The sequence below is a fragment of the Vipera berus genome, assembly GCF_964194415.1.
Source record: "Vipera berus genome assembly, chromosome: W".
In the NCBI taxonomy this organism is placed as follows: Eukaryota; Metazoa; Chordata; class Lepidosauria; order Squamata; family Viperidae; genus Vipera; species Vipera berus.
In genome coordinates, this window is record NC_138210.1 from 53,668,651 (window position 1) to 53,692,445 (window position 23,795).

General features: G+C 48.5%; 1 protein-coding gene across 1 annotated transcript in view; it reads right to left on the reverse strand.

Annotated features, from left to right (window-relative positions):
- Positions 1-3,830: 3,830 nt before the first annotated feature.
- The window catches only part of LOC308676088 (transmembrane channel-like protein 7), a 30,299-nt gene continuing 10,334 nt past the window's right edge, over positions 3,831-23,795 (reverse strand). Inside the window, exons 6-16 of the mRNA XM_081341812.1 lie at positions 23,126-23,211; positions 22,886-23,031; positions 21,038-21,185; positions 19,307-19,480; positions 17,908-18,071; positions 9,226-9,352; positions 8,498-8,595; positions 7,533-7,719; positions 6,027-6,157; positions 4,890-5,045; positions 3,831-4,742 (exon numbers count right to left, since the gene is read on the reverse strand). Of these exons, the coding sequence (XP_081197938.1) occupies positions 4,625-4,742; positions 4,890-5,045; positions 6,027-6,157; positions 7,533-7,719; positions 8,498-8,595; positions 9,226-9,352; positions 17,908-18,071; positions 19,307-19,480; positions 21,038-21,185; positions 22,886-23,031; positions 23,126-23,211 (1,535 nt within the window). The 3' untranslated portion in view covers positions 3,831-4,624. The remainder of the gene's footprint in view (positions 4,743-4,889; positions 5,046-6,026; positions 6,158-7,532; positions 7,720-8,497; positions 8,596-9,225; positions 9,353-17,907; positions 18,072-19,306; positions 19,481-21,037; positions 21,186-22,885; positions 23,032-23,125; positions 23,212-23,795) is intronic.

The window sequence follows — 23,795 nt, forward strand, 5'->3', positions numbered from 1 at the left end:
TCACTGTTTCCAGGATGGCTTCGCGGGCCGCATGAAACCACTTCGCGGGCCGGATCTGGCCCCCGGGCCTTGTGTTTGACATGTCTGCTATAGAATAACATGACTTTAAAAATTTAAATAGTATTTAAATCATGTACTACAGTGCTTGGATCAACTTTAAATATTTGAAGTTTATGTTTAAGCATAAGAAAGAAACAGCTAGTTCAAATCAGTGGCCTATTTAGCCAAGCATTCTTCCCTCCACATCTGAGCAACACTGACTGCTTACAGATGGGTGCTCAACTTACAACCATTTGTTTAGTGACCATTCAGAGTTATAACAGCACTGACAGAAATGACGTACAACCAATGCTTGCACTTACAATCATAGCATCCACACGGTCACATGATTAAAATTGGTGCAGTTGACAATTCTCATGTATCTATGACACTTGCAGCTTCCTGGGGTCCGGTGATCACCATTTGCAACCTTCCCAGCCGGCTTCTAGCAAGCAAAGTAAATCGGGTTGCTTAACAAGCATCTAATTAACTTAACATCTGCAAGTCATTTGCTTAACAACCATGGCAAAAAGTTGTAAAAATTGGGTGTGATTCACTTTAACAATTGCCTGGCTTCACAACAGACGTTCTGGTCTCAGTTGTAGTCATAAATTGAGGACTACCTGTTTTAGAGTCATTCTGGCATGATTTAGTAATCCTTAATCTATACAGTACTGCAAACAAGTCTATAATTGTCCATCCATTATTGTTGGGGGATACAAAAGTTAAAGATACTAATCTGTCCCAAGTCACATAGTGAAACCACGACAAACTGGAACAATCACCCTCCAGGAACAATTAAATTCAACGTAGATACTTTGATATAAATCCTTTGTTGGACTTTCTTTCATAACAATGCATGGTCTACAAATAGCAGGAGCTTTCTAGTTTTATGGATTGGCAACAATTTAAAGAATAATTTATTCAGTACTCCGTTATTTTACCACCAGATTTTGATTTACAGTATATGGTAATGCATTTTTAAAACACTCATGTATAAACCCATCCATGAATAAGCTAATTGTGAAAATTAAAACAAACAAAAATGTCAAAGGATTGGCTTATGTACAGGTGCCGCATTTTTCATAGTATTTTGTTTAAAAATTTGAGGATTGGTTATCCATAAATCGGCTTATATGTGAGTATACTGTATATGGCGTCTTTTAATCGGTGACAGTTTTTCTTCCTCAGTCTAATTCCTGATGAAATTATTAATTTTACTTGAGTCATACAAAGGATCATTTTAAGGGGTTCCAGTCTTGAGAATAGCAATCGCACTTAGACTTATATACCGCTTTACAGACCTCTCTAAGCAGCTTACAGAATAAGCATATTGCCCCAATAATTTGGATCCTCATTTTACTGATTTCGGAAGGATGGAAGGCTGAGTCTACCTGGAGCTGGTGAGAATCGAACTGCCAAACTGCAGGCAGCCGGCAGTCAGCAGAAGTAGCCTGCAGTACTGCATTCTAACCACTGTGCCACCATGGCTCAAGAATGCTTGCTCTAGTGCAGGGCTTTTCAACCAGTGGTACGGGTAACACCTGTGGTACATTGGCATCTGGCAGGTGGTATGCAATCATCCTAGAAAAGTGGTAGCAGGGGAGGGGAACAAGCTGAACCGGTGGCAGCACCGCACAAGCCTGAGTGAGAAACGGCTGGAGCTGCAGGGCTGTCAGGGCTCAGCAGAAGCACCAGGATCAGTGCCAGGCTCCAGCTGGAGCTCGGCGCTGATCCTGGTGTTTCTGCTGAGCCCAGAAGAAGCACTAATCATCTGGAATGTTGCAGCATCTCCAGGGTCTTGTGATTTACATTCAGATGCTTGGCAACTGATTCATATTTATGATAGTCACAGTGTCCCAGGGTCATGTGAAGTGACCAAAACCTGCTGCAACCACCCAGCAGACGGGGAAATAAAAACCAAACACCTACCCCACCCCACCCCCACTGCCAATCCTCAACAGAAATGCTGACAACAATGAAAGCCTCGGACAGGAGGAAGAGCGCCGCCGGGCGGGCAGGCAGGTATCTTGCTCGGCTGTGGCTTGGGGGGCACTTTTTTCAGTGCCATTGTAACTTCGAACAGTCAGTAAGCGAACTGTTGTAAGTCGAGGATTACCTGTACTTCACTTTTTTTCTTTTTTTTTGGGGAGGTCATCAATTTTTGACACCTTGCTAGGCAACTGGTGGTACTCAGATGTTGCCATATCCTAAAAGTGGTACAGTGGGTGAAAAGGTTGAAAAGCCCTGCTCTAGTGGTCTTCTTTCTAATTATTCAGCTGATTTGACCCAACTCACTCCTGAGTCCAGACAAAGTCAAGCAGCTGCTAATTCATTAGAGCTAAATGGACATATAATATAATATAATTTCTCCGTATTTAATCGTTTTTCCCTTCTGTTTTGTTAAAAATTATAACTGAGCAACAATTTTCAGAGGATCGTGGAGGCCACCGTAGTACATTGCTGCAGTGCAATTTAAAAGCTATAACATCAAAGTTATTTATTGATTTATTTATTCAACTTATATGCTGCCCGTCTAGCATTATCTTGAAGTATTGCTGATTAAGATGACGAAGGTGTATTCTGGTAGACATTTCTTGTCTTTCACTGGCTCAGTTCTGAAATCCGTTTCACGAGGAAGAACTTGTCCTGATCCTCCTGAGAGAAAGGGAACATTGAAAGCAATGAAGTCTCTCTCAAAATTCGAGAGTGGATGAAGTAGCTGAGAGTGCATAGACAACCACAGAGATATGGATGAGCCTGAGGTGTGTGGGGGGGGGAGGGGGCTTCCCCTTTCTGAGGTATACCCACCTGGGTTTGAGTGGGGCATCAGCCACAGCCTAGGGTAGAGGGGCAAGATGGCAATTGTCATCCATGAAACTCATAACACAGGGGTCTTCAAACTTGGCTCTTTTGTGACTTGTGGACTTCAACTCCCAGAATTCCTCAGCCAGCGTGCCTGGCTGAGGAATTCTGGGAGTTGAAGTCCACAAGTGATAAAAGGGCCAAGTTTGAAGACCCCCCCTGCTCTAACAGATGCAGATAATTGAATTTCGGAACCTAAGACTGAAGTTGGGCATTTGGGCTTGTTACTGTTCTACCAGCTTCTTGCTATTTGCTGTTCCGCTCCTTGTGGAGCTGTTGTGGTGGGTAAAGCATCAGGCTACAAACTGTTAAGACTGCTAGAAACTAAAGACTATGAGTCCTCATCCCACTTTAGGGACAAAGTCAACTGCGCAACCCTGACCCGGTCATTCTCTCTCAACCCTAGGAAGGAAACAATGGTAAACCACTTCTGAAATCTTGCCAAGAAAACTGCAGGGACTTATCAAAGGGTCAACACTGACTCAAATGCAGAAAAAAAAAGCATGAGCAAACCAAAGCTTTGTAGAATAGCATGCTGCACCAACCAGATTATTTTAACCGGGGCTTTTTTTGTCATAGAACACCCAGAACGGAGTTCCGGCACCTATTTTGGATGGAACCTTGTAGGGTAGGCAAGACGGGTTGTATGACATGTGTGAGCTCCGGCACCTTTTTCTTTTACAAAAAAAGCACTGCATTTTAACTAATTCAGCAAACAATTTTAAAAATCCCAGTGTAGTGTCATGTATGAATTTAGCATTCTTTCCTCCATCCCACCATTTCATTGAAAAAAAAAATAAGTTTTTAAGTACAGGAAGCTTTGAAGAGAATAGAGCTGGAAGGGAGGTCTTCTAACCCAAACCCCTGTTCATGCAGGAGATCCTATACCATTTCAGACAAGTGGCTGTCTAGTCTCTTCTTAAAAATCTCCACTGACAAAGCACCCACAACCTCTGAAGGCAAGTTGTTGCATTGGTTAATTGTTCTCACTGTTAAGAAGTTTCTCCTTAATTCCAGGTTGCTTCTCTCCTTGATTAGTTTCCATCCATTTATTTCTTGTCCTGCCTTCTGGTGCTTTGGAAAATAAGTTGATCCCCCTCCTCTTTGTGGCAGCCCCTCAAATACTGGAATACTGCTCTCATGTCACCCCCTAGTTCTCCTTTACTCTAGACTGGCCATATCCAAATCCTAGAACCGTTCTTCATATGTTTTAGTCTCCAAGCCTTTAATCATCTTAGTTGCTCTTCTCTGCACCTTTTTCAAAGTCCCAACATCTTTTTTGGAATGCGGTGACCAAAACTGCATGCAGTATTCCAGGTGTGGTGTTGCTGAGGTTTTATAAAGTGGTACTAATATTTCATGTGACTTTGATTCTGGAAGCATGTCTTTAAGAAGATAGGTAATTTCCCTAGCTCGCTAATATGGTTTCCTCTAATTGGCTTCCGTAGTCTCACAAGATAGGAACTAAGCCTGCACAGAGTTAATATTAGAATTTTTTTAAGGCAAAATGAGGCAAAATGACTACTAATCCCAGAAACTCTAAACACAAATTTCTGCTTGATAATATTTGAAGTCCTTTCCAACAATTATTATAATATAAGAGAATCAACTTTGCATCCGCAGAACCATGATAAATATATCATTTGCCCTCTCCCCATCTTTTCTACCTGCCCGTTGCCCATCTTGAGCTATCCAGTCCTGGAGTCAATTTTTCACCATCTCATACCCACTTTTGGATTGCTTTTAATTCGCTACTCACGAGACGGAGCTGTCCTTTGAAAGCTTTGATCCTGGAACTGTATGAGTTGGCCAGGGCCTTGAGGTAGAACATGAAGACGCTTGAAGAAAGGATGAGGAGAGAGAGAGAGAGAGAGAGAAAATAATTATTATGATATTACTCCAGATGGTACAATCCTTAGGATGTGAAACTCCTTTTCTTCCCATGCCCCGTTCTCCAGACTCCTGTAGAAGCCACAATTACTCACCTCAGAAGCAGAAACAAGGGTGCAGAAAAGGCGAGTGAGCCCACAAATCGTAAGAAGTCTTGGGCACCAGCAGGTAACTCTGACACAGCCTTGCTGACCACATTCCACATGGTGGATTGGTTACAGAACGGGCCACATGCTTTTGAAGGTGGCAGTCTGTAGGGAAAATTGGGAGTGAGATGGTAGCTAGCAGGGAACGGAATTAAAAACATATTTTATTTACTTAAATATAATACTCTTGCTCACTTTGCTCACTCATCAAAGCATAACATAGTTGGCTTGTTTTTGAATCAAAAGTGATCTGTGAATAGCAATACCAATAGCTCTTAGACGTATATACTGCACCACAATGCTTTACAGCCCTCTTTAAGAGGTTTACAAATATTGCCCCACAACAGTCTGGGTCCTCATTTTACCGACCTTGAAAGGATGCAAGGCTGAGTCAACCTTGAACCGGGGAGAATCAAACTGCTGGCAGTCAGCAGAATTAGCCTATAATACTGCATTCTATTCACTGCGCCACCATGGCACATTGGTTATTGGAGTGTAAACCATAGCTTAAGGCTTAAGGTAAAGGTTCCCCTGCACATGTGTGCTAGTCGTTTCCGACTCTAGGGGCCGGTGCTCATCTCCGTTTCAAAGTTAAAGAGCCAGCGCTTGTCCGAGGACGTCTCCGTGGTCATGACTAGACGCCAAAGGTGCACAGAACGCTGTTACCTTCCCACCGTAGTGGTCCCTATTTTACTACTTGCATTTTTACGTGCTTTCGAACTGCTAGGTTGGCAGAAGCTGGGACGAGTAACAGGCGCTCACTCTGTTACGCGGCACTCGGGATTCGACCCACCAAACTGCCGACCTTCTGATCGACAAGCTCAGCGTCCTAACCCACTGAGCCACCGCGTCCCTTGCTTAAGGCTTACTCTTGGCCTAAAGGTAGCCAAATCGGGTTTATTGTGTAAATTATAGTTGAGCAGCATTGGCTTAGCAACACTTTTAATATTCTACTTTTACAGATGTTGTCAACGTTGTTACACTGTGGAGTATATAGATTCCCTGTGATGTCCCAAGATGAAAATCAACAAAAATATTTATTGGAGTTTGCTCCCTGTTAAGATTATAGGGCACTCTTATACTTACACGAATATGCTATATAGGGCTGGGACACAGGATATCATGAGTCCCAGGAGCAGAATTAAAAGGAAAAAAGAGTTGGAACTTGAAGCACGAAATGTGCGTTCAGCTGGACGGCAGTTGGCATAAAGGGTGAGCTAGAAGAAGGGAGTAAAAAAAACCAATCAAAACTCTAGAGCAGCATTTCTCAAACTCAGCAACTTTACAATGTGTCGATTTCACCTTCCCAATTCTGGGGAATTCTGGGAGATGAAGTCCCTATATCTTAAAAGTTGCTGAGGTTGACAAACACTGCACTGGAGTCTAGAATCATGTCCAATTTTTTTTGTTGAAAATGTTCCCAATTTCTTCGAAACCATCTGCTGTCATTTTATTCACTATTTCCATAAAACTGGGACTGGATCAAAATTATTTTTTTATTTATATTTTTAGAAATGTATGCTCAAAATGGTTTTTAAAATTGTTCTTGCTGTTTTCCTTTTAAGCCATTTTTCAAATGCCCGTGAGATTAGATCCTTGCAATGAAGGTGCTCCATCTTGGTATTCTGTTATTTCTGGCTATTTGTGGACAATGGTCTGTGGCAGTGTTTCTCAACCTTGCCAGCTTGAAGATGTGTGGTCCCTCAGCTCCCAGAACTGAGGATGGGAACATAGGATGAAGGCAGGGAAGGGAGAGGTATATTCAAGACTTGCTAAATGGATATCAGCCCTTCATGGTAGACCAGGCAAGAACACCAAAGTTATGAATGCTAATTCCACTTTTATTATAAGGTTACAGTAGAATCTCGCATGTCTGAATGTGCCTCTCCTCTTCCTGCCTTTACCCTAAGAACTAGGGAATGACAAGAGACATTTCAAATTACATTTCTGTCCCACGCTCTTGTTTCTCTTATCTGACTATTGTCTTGGCTGTGGCTCTTCTTCCTGTTATTATAATTTCTTCAAGCTTTCAATCCAGCAATCCCATCAACACTTGCCCCAAGTCCCTGTCAACAAACAAAGGTTTCCTTGAAGACAGAAAACAATTTGAAAGCCACTATTCTGGATTTTCCCATAGTAATCAACCAAGACCCCATCCATTGCCCCTTCTCTGCTCCACCTTGTAATTACACTTAGGAGTTGTTGTAGAACAGTGGTAGCGAACCTATGGCACGCGTGCCAGGGGCGGCACTCAGAGCCCTCTCTGTGAGCACGTGTGCCGTTGCCCCAGCAAAGTTTGCCAGCGCAGCGAGCATGTGGCATTTGGATGCAACAGGGCAGGAAGTGAGCGAACAAGCGGCGTTGCCCCCCCGGGGATGCCCTAGAGATGGCGAGGGGCTGGCCCAGGCCATGGTCACCCAGTCTGCCGTGACCACTGCAGCCATGCCCACCCAGTGGGTCACGCCCCCCCCCTCCCCCTGAGGGCACCACAATGCTGATGCAGCCTGGCACTTTGCTATAAATAAGTGGGTTTGGGGTTGCAGTTTGGGCACTCGGTCTCTAAAAGGTTCGCCATCACTGTTGTAGAATCACCTTTTTCATGTAGAAGACAGCAGTATATTTGATGGTGTTGAGCACTGGCAGAAGAGGGCAGAAAAGGGCTCCAGTCCAGCATAAGGTTTGCCCATATACCAAGTCCAAAATGTTGTTAGGCACCATGAACTCCTGTTCTCCCCACCACTTGATTAAGAGGCAGGAGGGCCAATATGTCACCAGCATCCTAGAAAAGGAAAGAAAGGGAGAGAAGGTACGGATTTTGTGGCGACTCCTGACTTTCAGGTGAAGTCCCGACTTAGCCAGATGTTGTTCCAGCCATTCACTTTTTCCTTTATACCAGGTAGTCCCCGACTTACAACCTACCTGGACCAAGGGAGTTGTTCCGATGCTTGCGCCCCATCCAGCAGTCACATGACTACACGGTCAGCAATAGGGGCCCATGAAGAGTCCCACGCTTAAGGAAAGTAACCAAACTATGGGTGGTCCTCTAATTTTTGACCATAATGGAGCCTGCCTCTTACGGTCACAAGTTATGAAGGTCGTAAAGCAGTCACTTGAGATTAACCCAATTTTTGTTGTCGTTAGCTGCGAAGTCGTGTCCGACCCATCGCGACCACATGGACAACGTTCCTCCAAGCCCTTCCTGTCCTCTACCATCTTCATCCCAATTTTATTTCCTTTTATTGTAGAGATCATTAAATGAAGGTTGCAGTCACAGGCCGGTCTTGTTGAAAACCGAAAGCAAATGCAGATTTTTGGCAAGAAAATGTAGTCACGGGACGCTGCAAACAGCCGTAAATGCGGGCTGGTTGCCAAGCACCCAAAATGCAGTCATGTGACCGCAGGGTTTCCGGTTGTTGTAATGTCAGAGCCAGGTCATAAATACCCCTGGAGTGGTCTTTGTAACTTCGAACAGCTGCTAAACGACTGGTGACAAGGTGAGGAACACCTGTAGTCATCCCCTCCACCATCAATAGACATGACACAACTTAATGACTTACTTTCTGGGGAACTCCACCAACAGTATCACAAGCAGTGTGATCACCAAGTCAAAGATCATCAGCTTGTACATTTCCTGCCCCACCGAAGTCTCCCAGCACTGGAGGGACAGATAAGTTTTTTTTTAGTTTCTTCCTATACCGAATTGCCCATAAAAAGTTGCATTCCTCATTTGCCCATATTCTAGAGAGCTATAACTCTTTCAAATAGCCCAGGAATTAATTTCAAATTAAATTTTAGTTCTTGTTAGGAGAATGAAGGAATCTGTGTTACATCTGTTCATTCATTTTGGGTTTAGGTATAGGATTAGGATTAAATTATGGGGCAGGTTTAGATTTAGGGTTAAGATTAGATTTCTTTGGCCTAGATTTTGTATTATTGTAAAGTAACCTTGCTGCAGCTCAGAAGCCACTGAAATCGATGGGACTCAAATTAGTCATACATATTTAAATGTGTAATTTAACTTCCATTAATTACAACAGCTGTATTCCAAATATGCCCAGATCTGGCTTCAAGCAGGCAACTGCTGTGTTTCATTTTCTGAATTTTAGGAAATGAGACTCTAGATGACACCATCCTACTTTTTGTGATCCCTCCACAAAAAGATCTTTCCAATCTTTTTTCCCCACAGGAAATCTTTTGAGAAAAAATATTAAATAACAGCACAGTTTGTTTTGACTGGGAATTCTAAACAGTTCTACCCCCCACATAAAACCACTATTTCCCTTACCGGGTGAAGATGGTTATTATAACCACAGTAGCGGCACTTGGAATTCTGTGGGTCCCCATTACAGGTGATCTGCCCCCACAGTGTAACAAGGACCACAATTAGGCTAGCAAAACGCAGAACGACATTCCTGTCAAAAGAGAAGGGACCTGTCAGGTTGCCTAATAACCAAGACAGAAGGGGGAAGAAAATCACGTGGTCTGTTAAGAGCAGCTGGATCTGTAGAGATCCACAAAGGATGCGGTTGGAAATAGCTATGGAAATAGACATAGTTTAATATTTGCACCTCAGCCTGCATCAAAAGGTACAAATTAGAACAACCAATGGAAGATGTCAACCATATACATCGCATCCTTGGACCCAGTTCTCAGACTCTCCACAATGTGCAAAGTGGAAAATATTGATTAGATATGCTCTCTAACTTCTAAATTTCAGGGTCCTTCAAAACTGCAGGATGCACTGCTCTAAAAAAGCAACTGTTTACTTAACATCACACTTAATCTATAAATAATAAATAAATAGCAAATAATAACACCCACAGCTCCTACAATAGACTTCTAGTGCCCACACAGTGCTAAGATTCCATACTTCCAAGCGGACTGCAGAGCAACCTCTGTGGCCACCACACAATAGTGTGTCTTCTCTGAAGCCTAAGGACTACCATACATTTAATCTAGTCTAGTCTATTTATAACCTACAACTAGAGAACCACCAGTGCCCCTTAAAATACTGCTTAATCACAAGTCCCAGATGTCCTCAACCCAACAATAGCATTGATCAGGGATGCTTAGATTGGTGCTCACAACTAGAAAAGTATTAGTCCTTCACCCTGCTAAAGAAATGAGGGCAGGTTTCCAACTATTTCCAAAGGGGAATTGATAATGGCATTATGAAAAATAATTCCATTCTGGAACTTCTTAAAATATGATGGATCTGTCTGGTCCTGCCTATCGCTCAAAACAGAGTGCCACATCTACCTTGATGGGAAAGGAACTTGCTCCTGTGCATACACTGGCTAAACATGAAGTCAGTTTAAGAAATCTCTTTCCAGATTTTAGTGTCTTCCTTCCTTTTAGCCCTTGACTGTTAGATTCCCCTGTTTCTTTATCCTTCTCATCTTTGCTATGAAAGCAAGCATCAATAGTTTTTCTTTCTCTAGGCAGGCCCTTGAACTCAAATGGGTTTACCTTGATAGATTTTTTGTATTGGCATTCATCACCTTGAATCCTTCTTCTACTTGATATCTTCCCATCTGGTATGTCCACAGTGGACCAATTAAAAATGTAAAGAAAGCACCAGTCTTACTCCCCACCCCCTCGTAGCAGGGGTCACCAAACATGGCAACTTTAAGACTTGTGGACTTCAATTCCCAGAATTCCTCAGCCAATACGGTTCGCTGAGGAATTCTAGGATTTGAAGTCCACAAGTCTTAAAGCCGCCACATTTGGAGACCCCTGCTCTATAGTAAATGTCAAGCCCCGCCGGTCCGCCGCCCGCTCGGGCCTCGACATTGCCACCGGCAAGCCCCGGAACCTGCCGTGATGGGCGTGGCTTCGCCCAAACACCGTGGAGCACGCCGCAGCTCCGCCGATCAGCTGGCCGGCGCCCAGCTGACCGGCGCGGCCCCTCCGGATCGCCGACATTGTCTCCGTCGAGCCCCGGAACCTACCGTGATGGGCGTGGCTTCGCCCGAACGCCGTGAGGCGCGCCGCAGCTCCGCCGATCAGCTGGACGCTGGAATGATGGGCGTGGCTTCGCCCGAACACCGCGGAGCGCACCGCAGCTCCGCCGATCAGCTGGCCGGCGCCCAGCTGATCGGCGCACCCCCTCCGGATCGTCGGCTCCGTCGGGCCCCGGGCATTCGGTCGATGGGCGTGGCTTCGCCCGAACTCTGCAGAACGCGCCGCAGCCCCGCCGCGCAGCTGGCCGGCGCCCAGCTGATCGGCGCATCCGCTTCCAGACGGCCGGCGGACGCGCGTTCACCTTGTCGGCGAGGACGGCGCCGGGCGCCCACCGAACTACTGCTGGCGTCTGCTCCGGGCCCTTTAACATCTCGGCGGCAGGACTCTGAGCTGCAGGCAGCGTCCGGGCAGGAACAGACTGGAGGCACCGTAGGACTGAACGGACAGACAGGCCCGCCCCAGCAAAACGTGGAGGGGGGTGTGGCTGTGCCCGTGTTGCCACCCTCACTCACTGGGCGCTTAGATGGACTCGGGGGGGAGCTAACAGCCGCAACGCCGGCACGGACTAGGGCGCATGAGGGAGGCTTACGTGGGAGGGGGCTTGGCGGGCCGCAGCAGTGCACACGGTGGGTGGTGGCTATGCAAGGTGATGGGTGGGGCATTTATGGGGAGGCGGGCGGATGCCGGTTTGCTTTGAAGGGGTGGGGTTAGGGTGTGGTAACATGATAAAAGAGCGTTGAGGCTAGATGCCTCAACGCTGACTTTACCGCGGTTTGATTTGTGGAAGAAATAAACCTGGTCACCCGTTCCTTTTGGAGTGCTTTTGTTTCCTGGCAGAGGACGTCGTGACAGTAAGTCAGCGTTGTTCCAGGATACCTACTGCTGTTACTCACGCTTTGGGTATGGCAGAGGATCCATCGGGGCTTGATTTGGCAGCCGAGGAGGAAGGGGCTGTTGGGGCTGCAGTTGCAACTCCACCTGATCCTGGCGTGACAGAGGGGCCAGCAGTGCGGCCGACGACCAAGGGGGTTATGGCCTCGGCTGAAGCTGGTGATAGTTGGGAGGAAGGGTCTCTGGCTCAGAGCGGGGAGGGGTGGCAGAGCCCTCCCTTGGAGCGTTTGGACCAAGTCCGTGGTGAGGGCCGTTCACGGGCCGCAGTGCCGGCTTGGAGGGAGCGGCGGCTGACGGAGGAGGAAGGCGAGGAGTGGAGCTACTCTACGGCCCCAGGGGCCTACACAATGGATGTGTTGCGGGACCGTTTTGGGGAGTTTGGGTATCAGGACACTGCACCTTGGTCGCCTGCGGGACCGGCTCAGGACACGCGGCGATGGTCGCTACAGAGGTTGACACCCGGCCAGTCGGGCCAGCCCAGTTTCTGCCTGGCAGGCCCAAGGTTTCGGGGCCCGCCATCACGGCTGACGGAGATGGGAGCTGTTCAGGCCGAACGACAACACCCCGGGGCGTCAGACCAGGCAGAGGCCACCAGGTGGGCAACAACGGCCGGGGCGTCCGCCCGGCCATGGAGCGGGCGGCACCAAGCACCAGGTACAAGGGGGCCCAGGGCCCAGGGGGGCCCCTGGGGCCCGGGGGTTTTCTGGGGCCCTCCACCACTGCCAGTTACGTACGACGGCCACCCTGACCGGCTCACCATGTTCCTAAGCCACACCATTCACCACCTGGATCAGTACGGTGCAGCCTATACCTCCCAATGGGCCATGGTGGTGGCTATCACAGCAAGCCTGCAGGGAGAGGCCGCAGCTTGGGCGGCTGACCTGTATGGCGAGCATGCTCGGGAGCTGGCTGACGTCGGGTTGTTCCTGGAGTCACTGCGGACGCAGTTCGAGGATGTGGCCCGCACCCACAGGGCTGAGGCGGAGGTGGTGGGGCTGCGACAACAAGGCAGGCCCGCAGCAGAGTATGTCGCTGAATTTCGCCAGGTGGCTCGTATGCTCCGCTCTTGGCCGGAACGCTTGCTGGTACACCACTTCCAGTCGGGGTTGGACGGCGCGCTGCGGAGGGCGTGCGTGGTGCGTGGAGTGCCCGAGCGACTGCTGGAGTGGTACCGGGTCACTGTAGAACTTGACGTCCGGCTGCGCGAATGCAGGGGTAAGTCGGAGGGGGTGGTCGGGACCCGTAGGACCCCTGAGAGGCCAAAGGAGGAGGATCGGAAGGACGTGGCCCCAACGGCAAACCCACCTGTGCCGCTTCCGAGACCAGCTATAAGATGTTTCCGGTGCGATCAGCCGGGACACCGAGTGGCCACTTGCCCCTTGCCGGCACCTCGTGCCGCCGCAGCAACCCCCGCCGGAAAGGGCCCCACAGCACGAAAGTCGGTGGAGCGAACAAGAGCTGCTCACCAGCTGGCGTCCCTGATGACGACATCAGCAATCGGCGCGGAACCACCCGAGGCCAACGACCCAGAGCCCTACGAGAGCCTGGAGGAGGAGGAGGACCCTATGGTGAGTGACCCAGTGGTGCCTTTCACAGTTCCGGTCGTGCTCATCAACCTGCGAACGGGACATAGGGAGGCTTGCCCAGCACTGATCAACACAGGCAGCACCCGGTGCCTTATCAGCCAAGTGGTGGTTGCCCGGCTGGGATTGGAGGTGCGCCGCCTGCCAACTCCCCTTCGTTTCCAGCAGGTGGACGGATCCCTTTTGGGGGGGGGGCTCCAGTCACTCGGGTGACGGGTCCTATTCGATTGGAGATGGGGACCCACTGGGAGACTTTGCGATTCCTTGTCGTTCCATCAATGACGGAGACAGTGATTCTGGGGTTGACATGGCTCGACAAGTGGGGGCCCACGATCTGGTGGGGGGAGGGCTGCCGGCACCTACGGTTGGGGACAGGGCCACAACCAGCACCACACGCATATGTGGGTCCTTCTGAGCAGCTAGGTGGTGAACGGGTTCAAGGGGCAGAGGGGGTGGCGGAAGCCTGCTTCCCACAGGTGTACGCCGACCTAGCAGAGGTTTTCGACGAGAAAGAGTGTGACGCTCTGCCTCCTCACCGAGCGACGGACTGCGCCATCGAGCTTGAGCCGGGCGTAAAGCTGCCAAAACCGCGCATGTACGCTTTGACGCCTCGCGAGATGCAGGAGCTACGTCGTTATATCGACAAAAATCTCGCGAGGGGGTTCATCCAACCTGCCCGATCCAAGATAGCAGCGCCAATACTGTTCCGGGAGAAGAAGGATGGCACGCTTCGCATGTGTGTCGACTTCCGAGGCGTCAACGCGGTCTGCGTCGAACATCTGTATCCGCTGCCACTCATGAAAGATCTTCTGGCACACTTGTCGACGGGACGCATCTTCACGAAGCTAGATTTACGGGAGGCGTATTATCGGGTGCGGATCAGAGCTGGGGATGAGTGGAAAACGGCGTTTAACTGTCCGTTGGGCAGTTTCCAGTTCCGAGTCATGCCGTTTGGACTCCAGGGGGCCCCAGCCGTCTTTATGCAGATGATAAACCAGGTGCTTCACAAGCACCTGTACCGCGGGGTGTTAGTGTACCTGGATGACATTTTGATATATACTAAGACTATGGAGGAGCATATCGCCCTCGTGCGCCAGGTGCTACGGAAGCTGCTGGCTGCCCGCCTTTATGTGAAACTCACCAAATGCGAGTTCCACAAGACGAGGCTGGATTATCTGGGGTATCGAGTGTCTGCGAGCGGCATAGAAATGGACCCTCGCAAAGTGGAAGCCGTCCTGCAATGGCAGGCGCCACGGACGCGGCGACAGCTGCAGAGTTTTTTGGGGTTCGCGAACTTTTACCGCCAGTTTATCCCAGGTTTTGCAGCGACAGCCCTGCCGCTGACGGACCTGTTGCGGACGCGGCAATCCGGGGAGAAACCACGTCCGGGGTTGAAGCTGGCGTGGACCACCACGTGTCAACGGGCGTTCGAGACTTTGAAGGCCCTGTTTGCTAAGGAGCCGGTGTTGGTACATCCTGATCCCGACCGTCCGTATGTGGTCCAAGTCGACGCCAGTGATGTCGCGGTAGGGGCTGTGCTGTTGCAACGGAACACGGAGGGCGTGCTGCAACCATGTGCCTACTCCTCCAAAAAACTGTCGTCGGCGGAACGCTCGTGGGCAATTTGGGAGAAGGAGGCGTTCGCCGTGCGCGCAGCCTTGGAGACGTGGCGACATCTTCTGGAGGGGGCTGTCCATCCCTTCGAGGTCTGGACAGACCACAAGAACTTGGAGGTCCTGCAGTCCCCGAGGAAACTGGCGCCCAAGCACGTCAGATGGGCTCTCTTTTTCCGGCAGTTTAATTTCGTCCTGAAGTACGTACCGGGGGGGCGGAACTTTCTTGCTGACGCACTCTCACGGCTGCCGCAATACGACACCAAACGAGAAGCAGTTGTACAAGAGCTCATCCCGCCTAGTGCATCCCCGAGTGCGACCCAGGCAATCTGCAGCGTGGGGGACGATTTGTCCCGTGCCATGGACGAGGCCTTAGCTACAGACGCCTGGCTGAAGGAGCATCCCGGTCTTCTAACTATGCGCGACGGCTTGGCCTGGCACGGGGATAAGCTGTATGTGCCTCAGGCACTACGCCCCACCATTTTGCGCCGATGTCACGATGCCAGGCACTTCGGCTTCCTGAAAACTTTACACTTGGCACGCCGTCAATTTTGGTGGCCGTGCATGAAGGCGGATGTGGAACACCACGTCCGGAGATGTCACGTATGCGCCACAGCAAAACCCCGTGTCGGGAAGCCGTTGGGTCTGCTACAGACAGTTTCGGACCCTGTACAGCCATGGCAAGACATTGCCATGGACTTCATTGTCGGGTTGCCGGAAAGCAGGGGATACTCGGTAATCTGGACAGTCATCGACCTCTTCTCCAGACAGGCGCACTTCGTCCCCTGCAAGGGGCTGCCGTCCGCCAAACGGTTGGCACGACTGTTTATGACTCATATCTATCGGCTGCACGGGGTCCCCCGACGGATTATTTCGGACCGCGGGGTCCAGTTTACAGCACAGTTCTGGCGAGAGTTTCTACGACACATCGGCTCTACCCAGGGCCTCAGCTCCGGTTACCACCCAAGCACTAACGGGGCCGCTGAAAGGGCCAACGCCACGGTGGAAAGGTTCCTCAGGAGCTATGTGTCGTTCCAGCCAACAGACTGGGCAGACCTCCTGGTATTTGCGGAAGTCGCCCACAATAACGCCGTGCATAGCAGCACGGGTTTGACACCATTCCGGGTGGTGGCGGGGTATGATTTTGTCCCTGTCCCGGAGTGTGGACAGGGACCGGCGACACCCACCGGGCTTGAGGAGTGGATGCACCAATTGGGGGCCGCCTGGAAAACTGCTAGGGAGGCGATGGTGAAAGCCCAGGCACGGGTGAAGGAGCAGGCAGACAGGAAAAGGGAGCCCTTCGACACCCCCAAGGTCGGGGAGTGGGTGTATCTGTCAACCAAATATTTGCACTTACGGGTACCGAGCAGGAAGCTAGGCCCTAAGTTCCTTGGCCCTTTCCAAGTGGTTCAGGTGATCAACCCCGTGACCGTCCGTTTACGGTTGCCAAAGTTCCTAGGGAAGATCCACCCTGTCTTCCATAGTAGTCTACTAAAGCCCGCTAGGGGGATAACAGAGAAGGCGGGTGGGAACGCTTCGGGGCCTGTTCACGGGGACCGGTACGAAATACAGGCAATCTTAGACTCCCGGGTACGGAGGGGGCAGATACAGTATCTCGTGTTGTGGAAAGGATATCCATTGGCAGAGGCTTCATGGGTGAGGAAAGGGGATGTTCAGGCAGATCGTCTGGTCACGGCTTTTCACCAAACACATCCGTCCAAACCGGGGGGTAGCACTGGGGACTCAGCGGCTTGTCTTCGCGGAGGTCTATCTTGTTGTTCTTCTTTTGCAGGAGGGCAGGTGGTAGGGGAAGCCGACTGTCAAGCCCCGCCGGTCCGCCGCCCACTCGGGCCTCGACATTGCCACCGGCAAGCCCCGGAACCTGCCGTGATGGGCGTGGCTTCGCCCAAACACCGTGGAGCACGCCGCAGCTCCGCCGATCAGCTGGCCGGCGCCCAGCTGACCGGCGCGCCCCCTCCGGATCGCCGACATTGTCTCCGTCGAGCCCCGGAACCTACCGTGATGGGCGTGGCTTCGCCCGAACGCCGTGAGGTGCGCCGCAGCTCCGCCGATCAGCTGGACGCTGGAATGATGGGCGTGGCTTCGCCCGAACACCGCGGAGCGCACCGCAGCTCCGCCGATCAGCTGGCCGGCGCCCAGCTGATCGGCGCACCCCCTCCGGATCGTCGGCTCCGTCGGGCCCCGGGCATTCGGTCGATGGGCGTGGCTTCGCCCGAACTCTGCAGAACGCGCCGCAGCCCCGCCGCGCAGCTGGCCGGCGCCCAGCTGATCGGCGCGTCCGCTTCCAGACGGCCGGCGGACGCGCGTTCACCTTGTCGGCGAGGACGGCGCCGGGCGCCCACCGAACTACTGCTGGCGTCTGCTCCGGGCCCTTTAACATCTCGGCGGCAGGACTCTGAGCTGCAGGCAGCGTCCGGGCAGGAACAGACTGGAGGCACCGTAGGACTGAACGGACAGACAGGCCCGCCCCAGCAAAACGTGGAGGGGGGTGTGGCTGTGCCCGTGTTGCCACCCTCACTCACTGGGCGCTTAGATGGACTCGGGGGGGAGCTAACAGCCGCAACGCTGGCACGGACTAGGGCGCATGAGGGAGGCTTACCTGGGAGGGGGCTTGGCGGGCCGCAGCAGTGCACACGGTGGGTGGTGGCTATGCAAGGTGATGGGTGGGGCATTTATGGGGAGGCGGGCGGATGCCGGTTTGCTTTGAAGGGGTGGGGTTAGGGTGTGGTAACATGATAAAAGAGCGTTGAGGCTAGATGCCTCAACGCTGACTTTACCGCGGTTTGATTTGTGGAAGAAATAAACCTGGTCACCCGTTCCTTTTGGAGTGCTTTTGTTTCCTGGCAGAGGACGTCGTGACAGTAAACATACTCAGATCTATTTAATTTTTTGTACCTCAGAAGTGTGATTTTTATTTGAAAGCTGAGTGGGTATTTCTCGAGAGGCACAAGGAACTGAAAGATCATTGGGACAAGGAGGTTGGCAGCCGTGATGACAGCAGAGGGGAGATAAGCCACCAGCAGTTGCAGGAAGTACTGACTTTTCTCAGGAGAGTCCGTCTGTACCAAAAAAACAGAGGAATTTATTTGGGCCTGAATGTTGTAGAAAGAAAAATAGTATTGAATAGGAGCTTTCTTGGCAAATAAGGCCTATGAGATAGAGAACTGGCTTCCTACAGGTAGTCCTTGACTTACAATCATTTTTATGTGACCATTCGAAATTACAACAGCACTGAAAAAGGTGACTTATGACCAGTCCCTGCACTTATGCCATCACAGCACCTCCATGGTCACATTACCCAAATTCGGGCACTTTGCAATCGGCCTGTATTTACAATAATTGCGGCATCTAGGAGTCATGTGGTTGCCATTTGTGACCTTCCCAGAAGGCTTCCAAGAAGCAGTGTCTATGGGGGAAGCCAAATTTGCTTAACGATCCCATGATTCATGGGATATATGATTAAACACTTGTCGGAATATGGTTAAAAGAATAGATAAATCATGGCTATAAAGGGTCCCTACAGTAAGAAGGATAAGATGTATAAATAGTATAGTATTCTTTATAATATATGAAACATAAAAATATTGGGATGGTGTATATGAGTGGAAGGTTTGGATATTTAAAGGTAATTAACATTGAGAAAACTATGAGTGATAAGAATGGTTTGACTATAGAGGGGAACCTAAGCTTAAATAAGAATCTTGAAAACAGGATATATAGTGACTAAATAAGATGACTTTTATGAATATAATTGAAATATAAGCAGATCAGAAAAGATGTTATATGCTGATGTTACTGTTATTTGTACAAACACAAGAAAAATACTTATATTCAACCTTGTATATATTGAAAGCATTAAGAGCAACATTTGCTTAATGTTGATAAAAGGAGAACACTATTGGAAGAAGAGAAGATCAAAGAAATATATCATTAATTAACAGATTGATTCTGGAACTATGGAAATTAATTATTACTGATTGTTTTTTAAACATATGAACCCAAACAACACTCTGTTTACCAAGCACTAGAGATTGTTATTGTTAAAAATCAATAAAATATTTTTTAAAAAGAAAATGACAATAAAGATTATCTTATCTTAACGTAAGTCCTTAGTCCATAAGGACTCTGCTTGGACTTTGAGCACCATAATCGCTGCTCATACCCAGCCGGAAGTGTTTTTGCGATAATCTAAATCCCTCTACCACAGTATGGGGGACTGGTCACAAAGGGGTGGGGCCTTAAGTATTAGGGGAAGCACAACCTCTTAAGGGGTAACTGAGGGCCACATACTTACTTTTCCCAGCATCTCCTGGGAATGGCTCACGGACAGGTAGATACAGTAAAAGGAGACTCCCAAAAGCACTAAAACCAAAATGTTGATCAGGCTTCTCAGGACATAGAGCCCAATTCGTTGGGATGTGGTCAACATTGCCTGGTGCTTGCGGAAACTGGCTTCTTCCAGGTCCATCTGGAAGTGGGGAGGAAGAGATAAGAAGCATCTGAAGCAGCTCAGAACAAAACACAATCAAAGCAGCTCTGAAAGACAATCTTGAAAGGTTAAACAGATACAGAACACATCTCATCCAGCAGTGTACACCCAGATAAGCAAGGATTGACTCCAAACAACCACCAAATGGAAAAAAATACCATATCAAGGAACTACCAAGGAGGAAAACCAGACCTCCACCAAAACTGGCAGGGCAGTTTATACAAAAAAAGAAGCAAACCCCCACACACAGTCACACTGATAATGTTACCTACTGTAGTTGGGTAAGGAAATGTCTCCAAGCAAACAACCAAGCTCAGAGAGCAGCAAGGGCGCCACAAAATTAGCTTTGCCCAAACCTGCATTGGAGAGTTATGTTTGCACATTGCACAGAGCCATTTCTTTGAGCATAGTTTGTTGGTTTGTGACCTTGACCGGTTGTCTTTAAAGCCATGTAGGAACCCAGTCAACTGTAGCTTTCCCAGCAAACTAAAAACTGTCATTACTTTTTAAAAAAAACCTATCTTAGTTACATTACCCTGTATTAACATAGCAACCATGTGAGAAATTAAAATCCAGTTAGCAATGCTCCTGCTTATCTCTTTACACCTTCCTGACAAATCAGAAATCCATCCCCTTTGGAAAACAACAAGATGAAAAAGGTTCCCTGTGAGATCCCACTTATCATGCAAATGCATCTATTTTGGGGTGGGGGTGGGGGAAGAACAGTTTCATTGATCGTTGAAAATAATCCGAAAGTTTTGTTTCCCCCTGTATCCAGATGCAGAACTGGGGACAAAACTACACCCCAGTCCTGTAGTTTCTTAGAGCCGTGGAACAGAAGGTGCGTTTGTGCGAGAGAGAGAAATTTGGTTACAGGTAGTCCTCAACTTAAGACCACAATTGAGTCCAAAATTTCTGTTAACAGTTGTTAAGTGTTGTGCCTTGTTTTACAACCTTTTCTGCCACAACTGTTAAGTGAATCACAGCAGTGGTTAAATAAATCTGGCTTCTCCCGTTGTCTTTGCTTGTCATAAGCCAGTTGGGAGGATTCCAAATGGCAATCACATGATCCAAGGAAGTGCAACTGTCATAAGTACACGCCAGTTGCAAGCATCCAAATTTTGATCAGGGGGATGCTGCGATAGTGTGAAAAACATCAGGAGTCACTTTTTTTTTGGTGCCGTTGTAACTTTGAACAGTCACTAAACAAATGGTTGTAAGCTGAGGACTACCTGAGTCTTATTACCTTTTTCCTGGCTAGCTTCTAGCAACAGAGAGGGCTGAAAGGTTGCAGAGGTTAAGAAGACAGCCGTTCTTAGGCTATGAATAAATGTTTGGAAAAATAATTCCCATTAGAACTTGGGTCTCAGAAAAAAATAATTCTATCGGACGTCACATTAACTCAGGATAAATGGCAGCACCTCTTTTTTTCCCTTTCTGGCAGGGAAATGGTTGGCCCAACCCATCTGGAGCAAGGCACATTAAAAAAGCCGCTTCACCTGCCACCAGACATCTGGTCTTAGCATCTGTCCTTACCCGTAGCTCATAGCGGATGCTTTTGTGCTTTAACATAACCATGTTATCTTGCATCAGGCTGAAATCCCAGCCAGCAAAGATTTTGTTGCTGTACAATGCAAGGGATGTGTCTTCACTAACCAGGCTTTGTTTCAGACAGACGACTGACCTGAAGATGAACAGAAGACAAGAAATATTTCAACAGGAGTTTCTTAGCAAGTGGATCCATCTGGACTAGAGGCCCCCAACCTTTTAGGCACCGGGGACTGGTTCTGTGGAGCAAGATTTTTCCGCGCCCAGAAAGGGTGTGGTTTTGTGTGCTGCTTGCATCCAGCGGATGGGGCTTCACTTGTTTGTGCGGCCCAGATGCTGGTATGCCGGTCCACGGACCAGGGGTTGGGGACCCCTGATCAAGATGGCTGCTTATTGTGGGGAAAAACAATTCTTAAATGAATAGAATCAACTAAATTGAGATGATATATAGAGATATAAGCCCGCAGGCTGTTAATCTTACTAGAACAATTCCAATAGATTAGGTTTGCTCCATATCTCACTATGCCACTGGAAGAAGTTTTCCTTTCGGGCATCTGGCATTCCCAAAACTGCCCTGTTGTGTAGTGCATTTCTTGGAAGCAGGAGGCGAGACGAGAGGGTTCAAACAGGAACATTGCTTTATTGTAGTAACAGGAACAGAACTTTTAACCCAGGCTTCTACGCAGCTACTTATATGGCTGGCCACTAGGCGGCGGCTAATAGGTTTGAAGGAACCTATTCCCGCCCCAGAGCCAACCAATGATCGTCCTGGAGACTGCATGTCTGGGCAGCCAGCGACCGTTACACAGACCACCTGATTAAGCAATCTCAAGCAGCATTCAAAGACAGTGAAAACAGTTTAAGTAATTAGACCCAATACATTACATGCCCCTTCCTCTTGATTTAAGGAAGATACTTTGCTCCATTTTATTATTTAATTCCTGCCTTTCCGTTTCTGAAGGAAAACAGGCACAGGAAGTTATCTGCAGTCCATCAGCTATATAGGTAGTCCTTGATTTACAATCATTCATTTAGTGACCGTTCGAAGCACTGAATAAATGACTTATGACCATTTTTCACATGACTGTTGCAGCATCCTCATGGTTACAAGACCAAAATTTGGATGCTTGGCAACTGATTCATGTTTATGACAGTTGCAATGTCCCAGAGTCATGTGATCACTTTTGCAACTTTCTGAAAACCAAAGTCAATGGGGAAGCCAGATTCACTTAAAAACCCTGTTACTAATGTAACAGCTGTAGAGATTCATTTAACAACTGTGGCAATACGCACTTAACAACTGTCTCACTTAGCAGCACAAATTTTGGGCTCAGGTGTGGTAGAAGATGACCTGCAGTAACTTGAAATCCCTTAGCTAAAAGTATGTCTGCTTACATCATCTGTGGCTTATGCATTAGTCTCTCTCACCTTTCTGAGATGTATAAATACGAGTGCATCCTTTTTAATATTTTAAAATTTATTTTTATCCTGCCTTTATTATTTACACAAATAACTGAAGATGGCGAGCATATCCAACATACCTTCCTCCTCCTATTTTCCACATCACAACAACAACATCCCTGTGAGGTGGGCTGGACTGAGAGAGCGTGATTGGTGCAAAGTCACCCAGCTGACTTTTATGGCTGAGGTGGGACTTGAACTCATGGTCTCCCATTTTCTAGCCTGGAGCCTTAAACACTAGACCAAACTGGCTCTCATTCTTGAGAGGGAGTCCCTCCAGTGTGTGTTGCTTAATAAATACTGTACTGAACCTTGATTATTTAATTTGGATCCTGCATTTTGATTCCACCTTATAGAGGCCGCAACAGTGCTCACCTCTGAACAATCCAGGCCAGGCAGAAGAGCAGGTAGAAGAGTGTCGTGAGGAGATAAGCAAGAGGGATGTCATAGGCAAAGTTGACAAAGCTGGCAGCCATATTTGGATAATAGCCATAGAACAGGTAGGTTTGTTCTATGAATCCCTGGAGGGAAATAAACATCCACATCATACGTGCTGGTCACTGTAGCTACTTCCCAAGGTACTGGGAATATATCCTTGGGGATATAATTTCTTACCTTGCCTGACAGAAGATCCATAATATAGGAAAAATAGCTGACCAAGCCTTGAGGTATGGGATTGTATTTTTGACATACAGCATTCACTGGAAGGAATTAGAAAGCAAGAATTAGCTTTCCTTCCAACATGCAGGCCTTTGATTTTTGCAAGGGTGGGTCACAGCACATAACCTAGTCCTGCTCAGGAAATAAAAAATAAAATAAAAATATGGACAAAATACCAGCCGCTCTTAGCACCATTCCTGGAAAAAATTTATTTATTATTTATTTATTTATTTGTTTGTTTTTATATACCGCCCTTCTCCCGAGGGACTCGGGGCGGTGTACAGAGTAAGGTAGGTATACAGTTGAACAATAGTAAAAAACAGTAGTAAAAACAACTGAGACCCCAAGAGCTATCAGGCCAGGCCGGACTGCTGGAACAGGTAAGTTTTTAAGTCGCGCCGGAAGGTGCGGAGGTCGGGGGCCATCCGGATTTCGGTAGGCAAGCAGTTCCAGAGGGCTGGCGCACCCACTGAGAATGCCCTCCCCCTGGGTCCACCTTGCTACTTTCAATCAGAAATGCAGGATCTTGGTTGCTGAAATTGCTTTTTCCAACAACTCATCTAAATTCTCCTTCACAGTACATTTGCAGCCTATTCTTCCAACAAGCCTTTTAGTGATGTCATTT